Source organism: Daucus carota, chromosome 8 (assembly GCF_001625215.2).
Source record: "Daucus carota subsp. sativus chromosome 8, DH1 v3.0, whole genome shotgun sequence".
Lineage (NCBI taxonomy): Eukaryota > Viridiplantae > Streptophyta > Magnoliopsida > Apiales > Apiaceae > Daucus > Daucus carota.
This window is the reverse complement of record NC_030388.2, coordinates 31,257,594-31,276,650: the sequence shown is the minus strand read 5'-3', so window position 1 is coordinate 31,276,650 and position 19,057 is coordinate 31,257,594. Positions and strand designations below refer to the sequence as shown.

The 19,057-nt window shown below is 34.0% G+C and overlaps 2 protein-coding genes across 2 annotated transcripts; one reads left to right on the top strand and one right to left on the bottom strand.

The window, feature by feature from the left end:
• Positions 1 to 5,344: 5,344 nt before the first annotated feature.
• Positions 5,345 to 8,088, top strand: LOC108197109 (transcription factor bHLH62). Its single transcript, XM_017364619.2, has 8 exons — positions 5,345 to 6,174; positions 6,258 to 6,422; positions 6,523 to 6,588; positions 6,706 to 6,774; positions 6,871 to 6,942; positions 7,038 to 7,265; positions 7,405 to 7,480; positions 7,624 to 8,088. The coding sequence occupies exons 1-8, from the start codon at positions 5,485 to 5,487 to the stop codon at positions 7,659 to 7,661; spliced, it is 1,404 nt and encodes a 467-aa protein (XP_017220108.1). The 5' UTR covers positions 5,345 to 5,484; the 3' UTR covers positions 7,662 to 8,088.
• Positions 8,089 to 13,751: 5,663 nt separating this feature from the next.
• On the bottom strand, positions 13,752 to 18,508 carry LOC108198655 (bifunctional nuclease 1). The gene is made up of 11 exons (XM_017366430.2): positions 18,325 to 18,508; positions 17,336 to 17,693; positions 16,623 to 16,796; positions 16,450 to 16,499; positions 16,310 to 16,366; positions 16,136 to 16,201; positions 15,966 to 16,040; positions 15,551 to 15,657; positions 14,879 to 14,955; positions 14,144 to 14,214; positions 13,752 to 14,021 (listed from the first exon to the last, which is right to left on the bottom strand). Exons 1-10 carry the CDS (start codon positions 18,418 to 18,420, stop codon positions 14,147 to 14,149), a joined length of 1,128 nt encoding a protein of 375 aa, XP_017221919.1. The 5' UTR covers positions 18,421 to 18,508; the 3' UTR covers positions 13,752 to 14,021; positions 14,144 to 14,146.
• Positions 18,509 to 19,057: the final 549 nt, after the last annotated feature.

The following is a 19,057-nucleotide window of genomic DNA, read 5'->3' as shown; positions in this document are numbered from 1 at the left end:
GCAGTGCGCCTAACTGTTGTGCGAGAGCACAGTGGGATTCTAGAAATTTTTACCTGTCTGAGCTTAGAGCTGAGGGAAACACAAGATACATCTAATTGTCGAACCCTTGGGCGGATTTGCTACATCACCCAACTGTTTCAACTGATCATGGTGGTCGGCGGGTATGAGTTATGACACTACCTGGGTTTTCTTATATGAACATGAAGGGAGATCAAACACTACCACCGGCTGGAGAATTCGACGTAGTGGCTATACTCGGTCAGCTGTGTAAACCATACCGGTTGTGTGCATGTTCGTTTTTGACAAGTATTATCAAGACCGCTGGATATTCATCCAACGTTAAAAAAACAGTATGCTGTTTAAGATTGTCCGGGCACGTGATTGCTAGGGACCAGGATCCTTGTATAAATGAGGATAGCTGGCTGGTACATAAGAAATTAAGAATTACTGGAGTTCTGGATCCTAGTCTATATCCTTATTCCTTAGCGTTGCAAAATATCATTCGGAGAAATTTCACAAACTTAATTATAGGAAAATTTCATAAGAGAAAGATGAAACATAGAGAATAATAGTATAAATATTAATATTAATAAGAAATAAAGAATTGGATGTGAAGTTTATTTAATAAAAACTTTTAAGAACTATAGAAAGTATAGATACAAAATATTAGAGTACTGAATATTTCAATCCACCTGTAAAGAAATATAACTTAAACCGACATTGGAGTACATAGTAACTTAAATAATCCTTAAATCATGAAAATGATTTTATTCAACAAACTTTTAAAAGTGTTTTGTCCCGAAAAGCAAAATGTCAACTAGGAAATAATTAATTAAAATAAAAATTTGAAAATTCAAAATGTGAAATGAAAAAAGATTTTCCCTCCCTCCCTTCTAATTCATATATATTGCGTCGGACATAAAAATACAATAAATATAAAAGAGTAAGAAAAAGAAGTAAAATAGTGTGACTTGTTAATATTGAATTCATAAATTGAAAAATATATATGAAAATAACGAATAAGATTGATTTTATATCATAATTTTTTTACTGTTATTTTTTTTTCCTTTTTTGAAATATAAAAAAGAATCACGTTCACCGATCTTTACATGCTGCAAACTGTTTTTGAATCGGCTAGTCCTGTGGGAACAAATAGAATACTATCAATAATTTGATCCAATTACAATAATATGAAAAGATTAAAAATTATGATATCACCCAAGTTTAAAAAGATACTCCCTCTGTCCCATTTAATTGTATACGTTTCTTTTCAACTGTTCGACACGCATTTCAATGCTCTTATAAAATATAATTCCGTAACTTATTTTTGAGATTTTCTTTTTCTGAATAAAAATATAATATCCAAACTTTAATTCAGAAAAAGAAAATTTTAAAAATAAATTACACAACTATACTTTACAGGAGCATTAAAGTCCGTGCCGAGTCCCCGTCTCCCAATGTATACTACTCAGGGGGACGGAGGGAGTAAAAAATTAGTATGGCTATTATTGGGATTAGTCTACCTATATTGTCAGAGAAAATATAATTTAAATGCACTGCCTCGAGAACTGTGCCCAGACTGGCCAATAGTAGAGAGACACCTGTGCTATGAGCATATTGGTCAAAGGAAAATGTTTGTAACGTTACTTACATAGAAAAATTGGAAGATCCAAATGATTAGTTGAAGGTCACGTTACTCGATAACGAGGGCGGTTAAATTTTTGATTTTTTATTTCGAAATTTCTACTCGGTTTCAGTTCAGGCTGGGGCTCATAATTTATTCATTGCGTTTACACCGCCGACAATATGTTGCCTATTTTCCATGCATCTTGATTTTCAATTTTTTTTCAGATATATGGTGCAGTAATTTTATTTCTTTATAACTTCATTTCTGTCAATAGATATGAATTTTACGAACAAAATAGTGCAGTAGTAGCTAGGAAAAATAAATGATTTAAATACTTTGTGAACGTTCAAGTTTAGAATATTATGCACATTAGTTATGTTTGTTTTAGAAAGGACACAATCAAAATTTGCTTAACTTTTTTTCACGTAATTTTAAAAATTTTGACCCCATGTTTATAAATATTATTTTTAAAATCCTACTTTTGTGAATAAAAATATGATTTTTTTTTTGAGGAAATAAAAATATGATATTAACATTTGTATTCATAAAATGAAAATACGGTGAAAATTCTTTCAAATACATGTAAAAATTATCTCGATTAGTGAGCCAAGGTTACGGCGGGTTCAGTTCAGAAATGAAAGTGGTCGGAGGGTCAAAGAGCGTCATAATACTGTTGAAGACTCTGAAAACAAGAAATCTCAAACTTCGAGCTTGATTTCCCACTTGGGCTGCAGACATATGGACCATGAAATACTCCCTCCGTCTCAATTTATAAGTCCATTTTAAAATAAACACGCATATTAATTATTAAGAAAAAAATTAGTTAGATAAAATCTTATCTCATGCATCATTAAATGATGCATTGATAAGTGAGAATATAGTTGAGTTTCAAAAAAATCACAATAAATATAGGGATTTAGTGCATTGAGAAATGAGAATAATGTTGAGTTTCAAAAAAATCACAATTAATATAGGGATAAATTTGTATTGAAAGAAGAGGGGAACAAATATTTTGGGACAATTTTTTTTTCCAAAATGAACCTATAAATTGAGACGGAGGGAGTAAAGTTCATTCTACCAACAATACCAGACCTGAAATTAAATATATAAAAATAAAATTGGATTGCGATATATTTGTAATTTTCGTTGAAAATATAAATGTGAATAAAAAATATTTGAAAACACTTTTCCGATACTTACCACTTTTTTAAATTTATTTTTCGAGATAGGTATATTTGGTTCAATCTTATATGAATATTATGATCCACAAGTCGTGATCAATATTTTACGACTTCGAAAAATGATCTTCGTGAAAGAAAACTCAATTCATCGACTTGGTTTTAGGTGTTTATCATGTTCGAGAGTAGTTATACAGTTTAAAATATGACATGGAACATTCGAGAGATTAATACGAGATTGCAGATTTGGGATTTCAGTTCATATGTTCATACATGTTGCTATATTCGGTTAGAAAGAATCCCTGCTTTAATAAAGCAACACATTGATTTTGCATTTTAAAGATGAATTGTTATATTATAATCATTCTTTTATCTGCTTTGTGACTTCATATGTTCTGATCCTGATTATCGACACACGAAATTTATTTAGAAGAGGTCTGTAATTTTGTATTTTTTAATTATATAATATGTAAACTTTCAGTTAAAATTGTTCGGTTTGGAAAAAAAAATGAAAATGAACTTTTAAAATAAAACGAAGGTGATGTTCTAAAATTTCCCAATTACTTCTTAAAATATTATTAACCAATTCATAGTCGCTTTGACAAAATATTTTGAATTTATTCAAAATCTCCGATAATTTATTAATAATCCTCGATTGATGAATCAATCAATTAGTTCTGATTCTCTGTTTCTACGAGGAAGTAATTTGAGGTGGTTAAATAATAAATTTATAATATGAACAAATTGTTTATCAGCAGTGTCAGTGTGTCACATATGGACTTAGGGGTGAGCAAAAAACCGGATTGAAACCGAAACCGAACCGAAACCGTTAAAAACCGATGAAAACCGAACCGTATAAAACCGCACCGAACCGAAACCGCAAATTAAAAAACCGAACCGATTCTAATGGTTGCGGTTCCGGTTTTAGATTAAAACCGAACCGAAATAAACCGAACCGAACCGATTATTTAAAATAAATAAAGAATATTATTTATAAATTATAATGCATATATAAATATAAATATATTTATATATTTATATATGTACATATATACACGTGTGTATTATGATAATATATACATATATTTATATTAATATATCACGAACCGAAACTAAGTAATATATAGAAGATTATAGTTTGGTATAGGTCGGAGAATACTTGAATTAGGTTCGATTCTTTTTACATACCTTAGATTTTATCTAAAAAAATAATACGAAACATACTATCAAAATCATAGACTCGCAGCCTTGGACTCTTTCATCGATCTAATACCATAAAGATACAAAGAGATAAATTTTAATATTGTAAAATAATTTTTAAAGATTCAATACGTAATTTTTTTTTCCTTTTCTCGTTTCTTGCGGTTTTATAACCGAAACCGAACCGACTAAAACCGAACCGAGATTTTTGAAACCGAAACCGATCCGACGGTTCGGTTGCGGTTTCGGTTTTTAATTTTAAAAACCGAAGATTCGCGGTTCCGGTTCCGGTTTTACCTTAAAACCGCCCCGAACCGAACCACGCTCACCCCTACATATGGTAACTTTCTTCACAGTTTCCAAGACAATCATTGTTCATACCTACCCTAAACAAACAGTGCCAGTGCAACCAGAGTGTTATGCACCAGTACAAGCAAAGCAACAAAAGCATATTATTTTCAATTATTATAAAACCATATAAAATTACCTATTGCAATTTGCAATATATTATTCACTATTTTTAACCTCCTAATAAATTCTTCCTGTCATCTTTTACAGAAGAATAAACAAATAAGTGTCCTGTGGGCTGTGGCTGTAGTTTTTTCTGCAGAAGCCTTCCACTTCCATCCCAATCAGAGCCATTTATTATTTATTTTGTATTTTATTCATTATAAAAAGACATTTTCACACTTGAGACAATTCAGAGACCATTTCATTTTCATGGAGTGAGACACCACTAGGCTGATGTTTACACCTCTGGCATCTCTTCCCCACATCTTTTACAGAATTTTATCCAAAATTAAAAAAATATAATAGAATATTAAAATATTGTATTATCTTCATATCCATTAAAAATACATATATTGTTCATTTATTTTATTATTATAATAATTCTATTTATAAAAGATTGATCAAACATATTTGGTGCATAAAAAATCCGTCCCCCAAGAAAAATGATTGTTTAAATAATTTTTATAATTTATGAATTATTAAAAATATAATAATAAAATAAAAGTGATTTATGATAACTTATGATTATTGAATTACTTTTTTAAGAAAAAACAAATAAACTATAATCTCCGGAAAAAATATCTTAAACTAAATTTTAACTTTAAATCAGTTTTTAATTAAAACCGATTTCTGACTTATTTTCGAGTTTTAAACCCAGTAAAAGGGTCTCCTAAAAAAGCCACTCATCCCATCCTACCCTAGCCCTCCCCCACACTAGCACCCTACTCTGCCTGCCCTGTCTTTACCACCTTTTTGAGTAATTTCCAGCAGCAAAAAAACTAACCCATCTCATAATGCAGATTTTTAAACTCCATTTCTACCTTTTGTTTTGACTTCAACTTGAGTTATATATCCATCCTCCTCCTTATATATTCCAAATCAAGAACATTTTCCTATCTACTTCACTTTTAGCACACTTTCTTGTTTTAGCTAGTCTTCTTCACTCATTTTCTTCAACTATACTTAGCCATGGAAAGTGATAAGATGTGGAATTCTCTACAGTTTGGCATGGAAATTCAAGCTAATGATCATAATTCAATACCCAATTGTTATTACAATCCCAACTGGGATAATTCAATGGATCAAGGTGATCCTTTTGAGTCTGCTTTAAGCTCACTTGTTTCTTCTCCTACATCAAACCTTGGCACTCAAGGCAAGAATGGAGAACAACAAAATGTTGTTTTGAGAGAACTTATTGGTAGATTAGGTAGTATATGTAATTCTGGTGATATTTATAATAATAACAATAGTACTAATACTTCTTGTTATAATACTCCATTGAATTCTCCTCCAAGATTGAATCTTTCTGTCATGGATCATCAAATTAGAGGTGGGAATCTGCAGATTTCATCTGATCCTGGTTTTGCAGAAAGGGCTGCAAGATTTTCTTGTTTTGGTAATGGGATTGATGGGAAATTGCCAAAAGTTGGGGGATCTCAGAGAATTCAAGAAAATAAAGATGGTTGCTTGGGGATGTTGTCAAGGTCATCAAGCCCAGAAAAAGGAGAGATTGGTGATTCTATGGAGGAGTCTTCAATTTCTGAGCAGATCCCAGGTGGAGAAATTGGACTGAAAGGGCAGAAAGATGTTAATGTCAAAAAGAGAAAGGCAGTTCCCAGAGGAAAGGCAAAGGAGACTTTATCTGCTAAAGAAGCTAAGGTATTTTATTATTTCCAAGAATTTTGTAAATTTTTAAGTTTTGAACTTTTTGAGAATTTTGTGTGATGAGTTCATTTTTATAGGCTGGAGCTGAGAATGATGGACCAAATTCGAAAAGAAGTAAAGCAGATGAAGGAAATCAGAAGCAGGGTAAGGAAGATTCTAAGCTTCCAGAGCCTCCAAAGGACTATATTCATGTTCGAGCTCGAAGAGGGCAAGCCACAGATAGCCATAGTCTAGCTGAAAGGGTAAGAATTACCATTGGTTTCATTCTTTTGCATAATTATTAGTGGTAGCAATGAATTGTGAATATGTGATCAGTAGTCTAATTACTGAATTTCCTGATAGGTTCGAAGAGAAAAAATTAGTGAAAGGATGAAGTTTCTGCAGGATCTAGTCCCTGGATGCAATAAGGTGATTAAAGTTCACAACTTTTTTAGCTTCTTTGTATGCTGCATAAGAAATAAGTAATTGACTTTAATGATGAAATTTGTGAGAAAACATATGAATTTAGCTTGAATTTGAATTTAGGTTACTGGAAAAGCTGTTATGCTGGATGAGATAATAAACTATGTGCAATCTTTGCAACATCAAGTTGAGGTAATTTCGGGATTTCTGAGTCCACAACTAGTTTCTGCAATTCAGAGCACTTGAGTAGTATAAACTAAATTTCGAATTGGTCTGTGCTTCTTGCAGTTCCTTTCAATGAAATTATCAACGGTCAATCCTAGGACAGGTTTAAACATGGAAGATATCATCTCAAAAGATGTAAGTCGGACACAATTTTTAATGTTATACGTTCCATGTCAATTCTGTTTGATAGTCACACCTAAACGTAATTGGATATTTGTGCTAATTTTCAGATCTTCCAGTCTTATGCTTCCATGCCACAAAACATTTACCCAGTAGATGCATCAGCTCAGACGTTCCCTTATGCATTCCAGTCTCAGCAAGGGTCGAATTTACAGAGTAACATGCCTAATGGAACTAAGAATCCATTAGTCATGAACTCATTGACTGCTGCTATTTGTCGAAATCCAGGCATGCTACAGCCTCCAACTGACGGCTATAACACAGGCATTCCCTCTCAGGTAACTGAAATGTGCATTACAGTTTAGGTCTTCTGCTCATGCTTAACTATGATTCTTAAGAGAGGTAAAACTGGGGAATGGCCTAGTTTAAGTCTAAGTGGCTGCATACTAATTACAGTGTCTTCTTTTTCGTGTTCAGATGTCATTCTGGGATGATGACCTCCAAAATGTTGTGCAAATGGGATTTGGCCAAAACCAACACGAGAACTTTCATGGTGAGCATTATTTGTAAAACATGATACCTGGACATTATGAATTTTGATATATAATGAGAACTTTGGTAAATTAAGCTCTACCGAGTGTGTAGATTATCAAAATTAGTATTTGGATATCTTATGTGCAATACTTGCTAATGCAGCCTCTGATGCCACAAACCATATGAAGGTTGAGCTATGAATAGTGCTTGTCAGCATCAACAAATTGATTTGAGGCCCCAACTGAAGGGGGATTTCTGTATATACAGCAACAAGGAGATTCGGAAAATATCATATCAAGATAGAAAGAAGCATTTGTTCTTGTCCATTCTTGTTTTCTTCCTTATAGTAATTTTATCTGCACCTAATATATATATTTTTAGAAATTTTTGAGATTCATCCATTGTAATTCTAGAGCTAATTGCAGCAAAGTGATGTGCAAAAAGTCTGCAACCACATGTACTGTATTGTGATAGCATGGTAATTGGTAACAGAGGTGTTGTAGGGTCAATGAGAAAGAAACATCTCAGTGTAACCTTCTGTATCTTCTCCATTGTAACCTAACTGTTCAGAAACTTATAAATCATTGTATTTATTTACGTCGTGACAATGTTATATCATTCTGGCAATCTTGTTCTTTGTTCTTGCTGATATCAAGCTTTGCTGTTCTATCTTTTCCGGTCTTGTCCAGGATTAGAGAGTTCATTAGCTTCCGGGTACTTCAGAAATCTTGAACCCGTCTTAGTTAATTTTTCGTTCAAATTATGGCACAGATAGCTTGGTTCTTCTGCTACCTTAATATTCCAGGTGATTATTACTGCATTATATAAGTACCCTAGCTCCCAGATACCCTGACCATGCTTGCTTTCGCCTTTCGGGTATGGTTAGTTAAACAGACAGGAAAAAGTTGCTCTATGCTGAACTGCTGATCTATGATCTATCTTCCAAGATTTCATAATCACTAGTAGAAAGATTTAGTTAGAGGGGCCTGATATGACAACAGGATGGTAGTTAAAATCGCGTAAATCATGGAGGATTACATTGATAATCACTAACAGCTGGTTGTGGGGACTATTGGTGTGTCAAGTCCAGATAGTTGATCAAAAGATAAGAATCTTGACAAATGTTCTAGGCAGCTGGAATCCAAAGTCATTTGAAAATTCCATCTTTTGAGTTCCAGTGATTACTTACTGCTCATTCAAAGACAGCAAACAAGATTTCTTGGCCTTTTCAGAATCTTGCTTTTCAAAATGAAGTGGAAGGTGCATGAAAGCCGCGATTAGCAACAGCGGCTAGCAGGCTAGGGAATCGACACTGCAATTTCACCTACCTTAAATCATAAGAAAGAAGCTGAGATGAGAATAAAGTAGTGGAGTTCTGTAGAAGATGGGTTGATCATGAACTGATAGATTGATACCCTTTGTAGATGAGAAATGCTAAGGGCCCCGAGATGGTTCCCGAATGCTTAGTTGACGAAAGTTAATTGGATGTGTATTTTATAAATAAAGAGGTTCCCGAATGCTTAGTTGAAAGATGATTGGATGTGTATCTTAAAAATAAAGAGGCTCTTATGTGCGTGTACATGAATAACACGGATAAAATAAGACCACTTAACATTCGGGAACCTTTTTGGGATCCCTAGCATTACTCTTTGCAGATAGACAAACTTCCCATGTAATGCTGTCTGGAAGATCTTACCATATGGGTACTTTAGATATTTTGGTCAGATCAGAAATCCATGAAATTATTTCAGGAAAAGTTAAGTTGCTTTTTCTGCTACAAATCTTTTTCTTTTCTGCTTGTGTTCATATGTAACCCTAAAATGACGTGTAAGATGCACAATGCTCTCGTATCAGTAGGGTCCGAGAAAGATCCCATCTACGTAATCTTGCACTTTTAATTATTTAAATAGCGCGATGCGTTACAATGAAATATTATTTCACATAATCCAGGAGATTTGTAACTTGTAATCTGCAAGATAGTATTGATCAAATATTAAAATTGTTCATAAATTTTCATGGTCCTGATGTTGAATGAGGCCATATCTGACAAGTCGACATCGAAATATTGTAGGGTCTTGGAATGTAGTCAAGCACATAGTTACAGGAATTAAAATGTGACAGTGATGAGCAAAAAGAAGGTTAAACAAATGCAGCAGTAATCTGAACTCTTAAACTGATATTTTTTTGTTTGGAGATATTCGAGATTGGAAATGATGGAGACTGGGAAGCTGATTATGCACACCCATTGAAGGAGGATTCTATCCGATTCGGGCCATGATTTTATTCAAACCAGTACTTTGAGATTTTCATACATTTCAAGTTGTATAGTCTAGTTATTGCTCTTTCTGGCAACAAAGAGGATTTTAGAATATAGTATGATCCTGGTAAGCCCACTCAATATCTTGAGGTTTTGGGAGAACTGGTTACTTAACATGGTATCTGATCCAAAACTGGGCTTTCGAGTGAGGGAGAATGTTAGAATATAATATGACCCTGTAAGCCCTCCTCCCCATACCTTAAGATTTTGGGAGAATTGGTCACTTAATAGAGGTAGAAAGTTCGAGTTGGTGAATAATCGACGGTGTGAGCATCATTAAGGCATTGTCAATGACTTTTCACCTTTTACTCCAAACATATAGCTGAACAACCAGGGTCCATAGTACCAAGATTGTTGGGAGAAATTGAAGGAAAGTGTTTTTTGCTTTATGAATGATTAGTGATTCCAATCAATTTCCACCATTGCAACTTACAAGGGTGGTCCTTAACAGGCTGTCAGTCTTCCTATAACTAAATTCCCTCACTTTATGTCCCTTTCTGTAATCTAAATCAGATTATGCTTTAACTTGGGTTGTTGAATACTCTGTGATTGAAGTTGATAGACTCGAAAAACAGCCTGTGAAGAATTGCAATCTTTTTTCGCCTGCCCGGGGAATCATTCATCTTCAAAATTAGTTCCAATCCATCAAGAAAATGAACCTGAAGTTAAGTATTTGCAGATGGCACCCTGAAATTGCACGAACCTTGAGTCTTCCATAATTAATCGAACAAATGATTTGATATACTTCAGAAAAATGCAGACTGGTTCATTCTGAGGCTGCTATAAATATTTCTACAAACCATGGATCAGTCTGAGTAGTCTGGCCTACTTGTATATTTTCTTCCTCTACGTCGAAGTATAATACCTTGCAGAAGTGGTCCACAAGTATTTATGTGCAAATGTAAGTGAATATCACTGAAGACAAGCTCACAAGCTAATTGTTTTATGGTCTCCTAGACATGATGTGATGGACTGCATGTATATCACATAAATTTGAGAAGAGGAGATGCCAAAGCAACTAGTTGTGAACTGTCTGGTTTTGCCTTGCTTACCACATACACAAAGGATGTAAACTAGACACAAACTATTGACCCCCTACAAGATTGCCCCCTATCCTCTTAACACCAGAACCAAACAATTAAAATTGTATCAGATTGTTAGCATCAAGTTAATGAATTGGTCCAGTTCTTGAAGGACCACCATATCCACTTCCGGTCTAACTATCTGCAGAACATAATATTTTTAAAACGAAATTAGCACAGCAGATCTTCTGTGACAGCTAGAGATGATTCAAAAATTTAATTATCGCTTTCTAGCTGGTCAGAATCAACAACTTGTAAGAATCTTACTGTATTATTTTCTTCAAATTACCAATAAGTAGATCACATTTACTCTATAATACAAGATGGTATTATATATTGTAGGAAGGATGGGCAGAGAACTCTATAATACTTGCAATTTCTTGCAGACTGAATATGTTCACACACGCGTGCTCACACTTCATCCAGAACCATTGATATCTTAAACAAAATGGAAACTCGAAATTTTTAAGACATTAATCCCCATAGAACTACATTTGACATTGCAGCAGTTGGACAGTGATAAGATTTTCCATAGAAATACATGATATCTGACATTCCTGACAAATCATTTGTCAGAAATATCAGATCAACTTTATTATGTTGGAATTGTGAATCAGCATGCTGAAGTTGCCCACTATAAATTTCCTGGCAAATAACACATACTCTAATGATAGAAAATGAAATCGCTGACTATGTTGAGGTGCTCAGATTTTTCGAATGCTTACCCCCATTAATTCCTAACTTTTGAAAGTGTAGAACATAATGCAGTTTCTGAATAACTGAATGTAAGATTAATAGCTGCAGAATTCGGCTTAAACTTACTAATAACTTGAAAAGTTCAATCTCCTGTTACATCTCTTAAAGAACTACTTTACATGTGCTTAAATCATCATTTCAGAAACACCAATGTACATAATTCATAAGAAACGATCATGCTATAATTTCAGTCATAAGTTTTTCCTGCATAAACAAGGTCGAGTCTTAAGTATAATAGTATATTTACACTGCAATGACCACATCCTGTGAAGCGTGCAGAGAAGATTAAATTTCTGCAGCAATATTGAAGTGCTTGGGCTCATCCCTCCAGTATTGATCATCTGCAGTCTCTGGTTCCCTCACCATTATATTCTGTTGCGTTCTTATCATTGCAAAATTGGCTGCGGCTTCTTTGGGAAGATTCAGCAAGTAACTTCTTTCAATTGCTAACATCACATTCTTGTTTCCTTTTCAATTCCTTAATTTGTTTGCAGTACGTTTTCTAAGCTTAGCCCGGCAGCTAGGTTCTGATATATCAAATCCCATGAAAACATCGGCTAGATAGTTCAAATCTTTGATGCACTTATGTACCATGTAATCAAATTGAAAAAAATAAGATCAAACAAGCAACACTAAGAAACTTTTATGGAAAGGCCAGGCAAGGTTGGAATCACTCTGATGTCTGAAACATGCTCAGAGTGCATTAACAAGCCAGCACTGTGAAGGCAGCGTCGCGTCAGTTTGCCTGACATCGACAAATATGATTTCTTTTTCCGGTCGCGTCAGTTTGCCTGACATCGACAAATATGATTTCTTTTTCCGGTCTAAAGGGGCATGACCAACAGATACGAAAATCGTTCTATTAGCCCTTGGTTCAAGTAACTTTCTTTCTTGATCAAGACCTGTTTAGTAACTAAATATCCGAAACTTACAAATTCCATTACTGAAAACGTTTCTTTCCATTCTTCCTGGTTCTGTTTAGATTTTTCGCCTTTTCAGTGAAGTACTGTCCACTTTTTCTCTTCAGAAACAGCAGCAATTATAACAATCACAGGCTTCATTCAATTTCAGTAAAGACAGAGATTTGAAAAGCAAAAACTCAGCAACATTGATTCAATTCAACTATTCACTCAGATTCCAGAATTCCATATTACAAATCAAAAACAATTTAATAGTAAACAAACGAGGAACAAATAAAATCAAAAACAAAATTCAGAATAGCATCAAAGAACCAATGTAAAGAAGTCGACTTCTACTCCTCTTAGTATCCCTGACAGGACACAGAACACTCCCATTCGCGTAAATTATCCAGAAAGATAATAATCCATGACGATATCATAATGAGCATTCTTGTAGTAATTCGGCTCCACATAGCTCATCATCTCAAAGTTATCCCCAGTCTCCTCGCGTAAAATCATGGCTCGAGTTTCTTCAAGAAAGGCCTTTTTGCTACAACTTTCTCTCTTGATCACCTTGGTATCTCTCACCGAATGCATTATCTTAAGTGGCAGAGGAGAATTCTCCGTGTTCTTCGTAGTGATCTTCATCTTCTTCCTCTGCAGCGAGCGCTCTGCAACATCAGGTGAACAATGCCTACGTTTTGTTTCCATTACAGAACACTCTTCAGACATGATGGAACTTAGTATGTGTTTGTATTTAATAGAAAATTGTAATAAGCTTTCGAATCCTAATTGGTTTAGGATTACTTAAAACTTTTTTTTTTTTTTATTTAAGAAAGGATTACTTAAAACTTAATAATCCTAATCGATTTTAATTGAAAATTGTAATAAATTTTCAAATCCTAATCAGTTTAGGATCGCTTCAAACTTAATAATCCTAATCGGTTTAGGATTACTTGAAATTTAATCTAATCATTATTGGATTTTGCTTTCGTTAAAAAAAAAATGGTATTTACCGATAAGCAGGGCTTTACACAAAATATCTAATTTTATTTAATTTAAGCCCAAGATATCTAATCTTATTTAATTTAAGCAATTATATTTATTCAAAATATTAAAGTCTGGATTTAATTTGAATTCGTGAAAATCTGGACTTTTTTAGATATAATCGATTCAAATATTTGGTACTTTTTATATAATTTTGGAAATTAATAGCAGAGAATGCAACATTCATCATTGATTCAAAAAAAATTAAAAATAGAACATTTATACAAATAAATAAAAACAAATATACTAAATGCAACGCAAAGTCACTGAATCACTACACTTTAACTTATCTGTCTACGTTTAGAGCATAAACATAAGTTAACATAAAGGTTACAATACTGAATTATTACAAAAGTTGCAAATTTTTCACTAGCATCTTACTAACGATTTTTCTAGTGTGCGCCATTACACACGTTAGAAAGACCCTTTTACTACAGATCTTCGCACGAACTCCAAGTCCTGCACAAGGGGTTTAAGAGAATGGGTCAACTGGTTTGTAAAATGCTACTCTGTACATGCTGTCGATACATTCACAAATCTCAGATTAACACAGAGTGAACAAAATTTAAACCGCGCAATACCTGCTAAGTTTTCTTGTTCTTCTTGTAATTCATATATGCTATGTATTCGAGTATTATCGCCCTCAAAAAAACTGCAAGATAGCATAAGATAAAGTTTATGCTACAATTATGTAGATAATGAAATATCAATTAGCGAGATGTCAGAACTAATAGTCCTGTAATTGCCTTTTCACAGCTTTCCACTTTTGAGCAACGCAGCATTTCCAAATGTGTCAGTCGAGACATGAGAAGTTTTTTTTTATATGGATTTAAAAAAAAATTGATAAATGCAAGGAAAAACGGAAAAACAAAATAAAATCTAACTAGGATATATCTGTACTCGTAAAATTCCAGTTTAATAGATCAAAGGAAAAACAGAATCACTCCTTTCGTTTGCAAATCTATTATCAGTCAACACAGGTGACAAGGCCATTCAGTTTCATCGATTAGCTAAAGCATTAATATGATTAATTAAATGGTATTTCATGCCATTTTAAACCCGATCCTATTTTTCCTATCTCAATTCAGATGCTCAGTTCATGATATCCTGTAACATATAAAGCATGTTCATGGTCTCTGCGAAAAATTTGGTGTAGTATACATTCTTTACAGAAACCTAGAGGGGGAATTGTCGCCACATATGCAACATGTCTAGTGCAGGTTGTAGACTGTAAGTAAGCATGTAAAATGTGAAGTGCAAGTTTTTCAGTATGTATGATCCACACGAAGTCATAAAAGGATAAATTATGACAATACCAGCCTCTTCGTAGCGCCCCTGGCCAAGGGCAAACAACATGCTGTTGATAAGAGCAGCTTCAAAGGCTTCACGACGCCTGACAGCAGAATTTCTTAATTAGATATCTTAATCAGATACACAAATCACAAAATTCAGTTCATTACTTTCAAAGTATATTTCAGTTACTCCAGTCTGTAAACACGTATGATTATCAAAAAATTTCATAAGATGCCACTTGAAAAGTAAAAATGAACATCTATAGAACTTGTGTCGAGTCATTAATGTCTACAGAACACACCAAAACTAGAGCTCTTGTACCCTAAACTTGCATACATTTATATACATGTGTGTGTGTGTGTGTGTAAAACATTTTCCTAAGTGTTGTTCATTACTTTATATTGTGCCCATGTTGAAAATAATTCAAAAAACATCACTATTTTATTTTAAAAGAAACACATAAATGAATTTTTCATATAACGCACCTTCAACACATGTGTGTTGTGTTGAATAGTAGTTATCATCGTTATCAAAAACAAATTGATTATCCATAAAAAGTTTCACAAATATATTAGTATATATATATATGTGTGTGTGTGTGTGTGTATTCAGAATATCGCAATAGAACACCTATGAATCTCAATGAATTTACTGCTATACACCATTTAAGTAAATATCAAGCAGGTAGAGTGTACCAGTCTCTTTTTGGTATGACACTCTCCGGTAAAGCTGCATGATATAAAGTCTTGATGACTCTCATTCCATGTCTATAAGCCAAATTCTTGTTAACCAGGATTGGTACCTACAGAGAAGAGGTAACAGAAGTCAGTGGACTTAAAACAAGCACAACCATCTGCTTGGTTTTTGTACTAGCCATTTACCAGTAGGCAGTGATTCACTTTGTGCGATTTTATTACAGTATATGATTCAGCCTACTACAGCAGTGCAGATCTATATTATATTTTCCTATATACTATCCTAAGATAACATTAAGTCTGGTATGGATCTCTCACCAAATAGTACAGGATTAATAATTCATATTAAACTAGATCGACTCGAACTAACCAGCAAGTTCAATCAATGAACCTTGATAATGATATGCAACGATACCTTGCATCTCAAAGCAATATTAATTGCGTCAGGGGGTCTCACGTCAAATGTCATGTTCTGTGATTCGTCTCCCAACTGAGGTCAGAAACACTATTTGTCAGTCGAAGGACTAATCCAGACAGATGACGACAGAATTTTAATAAGATCACAAGGGTGTGCTAGATGCATGCCTTTGTTAGGTATAACCGTGAAAAAAATCCTTGATGTACTCTCTTTGTGATACGAACAAGTTTCACCTGTATACAAGTGAAGAGAAGCGAGATATAAATTCGATAAGACTTAACATGCCAAACTAGTCTTGTACCCAGAAAAAGTTAAGTTCCACAAAACAGGCATAAACTTACCTTATAACCCATTTTTTCAACCATTGTCATCATATCTCCATATATAGTAGGCCTAGACTGTAAGAATCACCAGCTTGAGCATTGATTTAAATTTGATGCTTAAAGGTATGACATACAAGCTATAATAAAGAGACACATACTTTTTCGGCATTTCTCAGTGCTAACACTGCCAACTTACTCTCCATCTCCACTGCGTTAGTAAACAAGTAGATAGAAAACAACTGAAGTCATGAAACAGTACTGACTTTATAAATTTAAACTTCGAAAGAAAGAATCCCGAATTGTAGATATACTGCAATAATTATGAACATACTAGCGAGAACGGGAAGGAGAAGACCAGTCCCATCTTCCATCCTTAGTACAATTGCTGGGTGAGGAGAAAGTTCAGGTGGCTTCCCTGCCAGAGGATTGATATGGGCACATCTTAAAAGCCGACCACTGATCAATTTGATCACGAAACCATCCTTTTCACTACTCTTCACCTCAACTATATTAAGAAACACAAAGATACACGTCACTTTGATTATACTTCATGGCTTTTTACATACATAAGGATTCAAACACCAAAATTATAACATACTTAAAATACCTTTAAATCATCAAGACAATGTCCAGATATATTGAGCAAGGCACAGATGCACACTAGAGCACCTATTTACCACGGACGATAGAGAGACTGATTTTAAAGAAGCTGAGATACTTAAGGAAAGATATTTTCTTCAAAATTGTTAATTCTGGATATAGGCACTCATTTTTCATATTCCAAATTTGACTTTAAAATGAGAGGAAACCCGAAGACTGAAATCTTAATTTCTGTTATCCCCTTCTCCCCTCTCATAACCAATATAATTAATGCTTGTTTTCGTATTGTTGAAATTAGTAAACACAATATCTCAAATTTCCAAGTTCTGGTCCAAACAACATACAAGACAATATAGATGCATACATATATTGTTCCCTTTAAAAAGAAAAACCGCGAAAGGGGAGGTGATATTTGAAAATGTGCTAAAATCTGCAAGTACTCACCAGCATTCATGACGCTGCAATAAACATATTCCACTGCATAGTCATCATAATTTCCAGCCATGCTACCACGACCATCGGACGATGAGCTTAAACTACAGTTAACCAGTCGATCACCAACATTAGTCTTACCACAACTTACTCCTTTCACACCCCAGAATCCACTTGAAATTTCATCTTTCCTTAAAAGAGCATTGGCAGGCGGCGTGTGGACTTTAGTTTGTTTTGCAGAGACTGCGACAGGGAAGATGACGTGTCTCTGGACAAGACCATTGGCAGGCGGCGAGTGGACTTTAGTTTGTTTTCCACGGACCCCGACAGGTGAGATGACGTGTCCCTGGACAGAACTCATCTCTATTTCCTGAAAACAAATTAGCCAAAAACCAAGAAATCAATTACTTCATGCAACAATGAATCATAACAACATCCACCGTTATAGGACATGATTACGCACACAAACAGTACATAATCATAATTTAACCATTTCCAAAACAAATCATGCATTTCCAGTATACAGAAACACTCGGGTCGAGCTTCTCATGATTAAAAGATACATTTAAGGCCTTGATCATGTACAATAAACTCTCCTACACTTCCCTAAAATACAAGATGCCAATTACTATCAAACTCCGAGCATCGAAACAATTCCAATAACACACAGTCTTACAGCATAATTCACACAATTTCATAAATCAGAACAAAGTGAATCTCATATAGTCACATCACAACATGCACAAATCCATATTCTCAGTTCTAGACATGATCAGATATACAAACACATTCAGAAACAATCAAAAACAACCAAAAACAAGTTAACAACCTTCTTAATCATCACAAACACACAAACACTTAGATGATCCAACTCATTTACATGCTAAACTGATCCATTACACAAATATTAAACTAAACACACAGATATATCAACATAAAGATAAATTCAATATACAAAATAACATAAAAAAAATGTACAAGAGGAGATTAATGAAGGGTACCAAATGAGAGCAGCAGACTGAGAGAAACTTGAGGAACACTAGTTGTTTTTGTTGTTTTAAGGATGTGTGTTTGGATAAACATGAAAATGTGGGCATTTATTGTATGTACATAGGAGGAGTTTCTTTGGTAACCGACTCACAGACAGGACAAAATAAAGAAAAAAAAAACGGTGGCGCTCTGAAGTTGAGTAGGAATAAGAGTAAGACAGTTCCTATGTTTCTGTTTACGCAGCTGCTACCCAACTTTCTGTTTCCATGTACAAAATAGCCCCTGTCCCGGACCCGACCCGATCCGATCGGATAAATGAAAACGATTCAAAAAAAGTTTCAGAGTATGGGAATAGAGTTCGAACTCGAAATATTATATGTATGCGATTTTAAATAATTATTCAGAAAATAACTGTTTCATAATATAATATAAATAAATTTTTGATTGTATCTTAATTTTTTTATTAAAAATAAATTTGAATTTGATTTTGATGTTTAAAATAAAATATACAAAATTGAAAAATATTATATGTTATGAATTTTAAGTGAATAATATAAAAATAAAACCTCCTTGTCATATTACCGAACACATTGTTTCAAATGGCAGGGGAGAATTGTTCGTGTTTTTCCTCTGCCGCTTCTCGCTTTCGTTCGCGGTGGAAGTCTCTGCATCATCAGGGCACAATGTCTACGCTTTGTTGCCATTACACAACACACTTGAAACATGATCAAACTTCGTTGATAA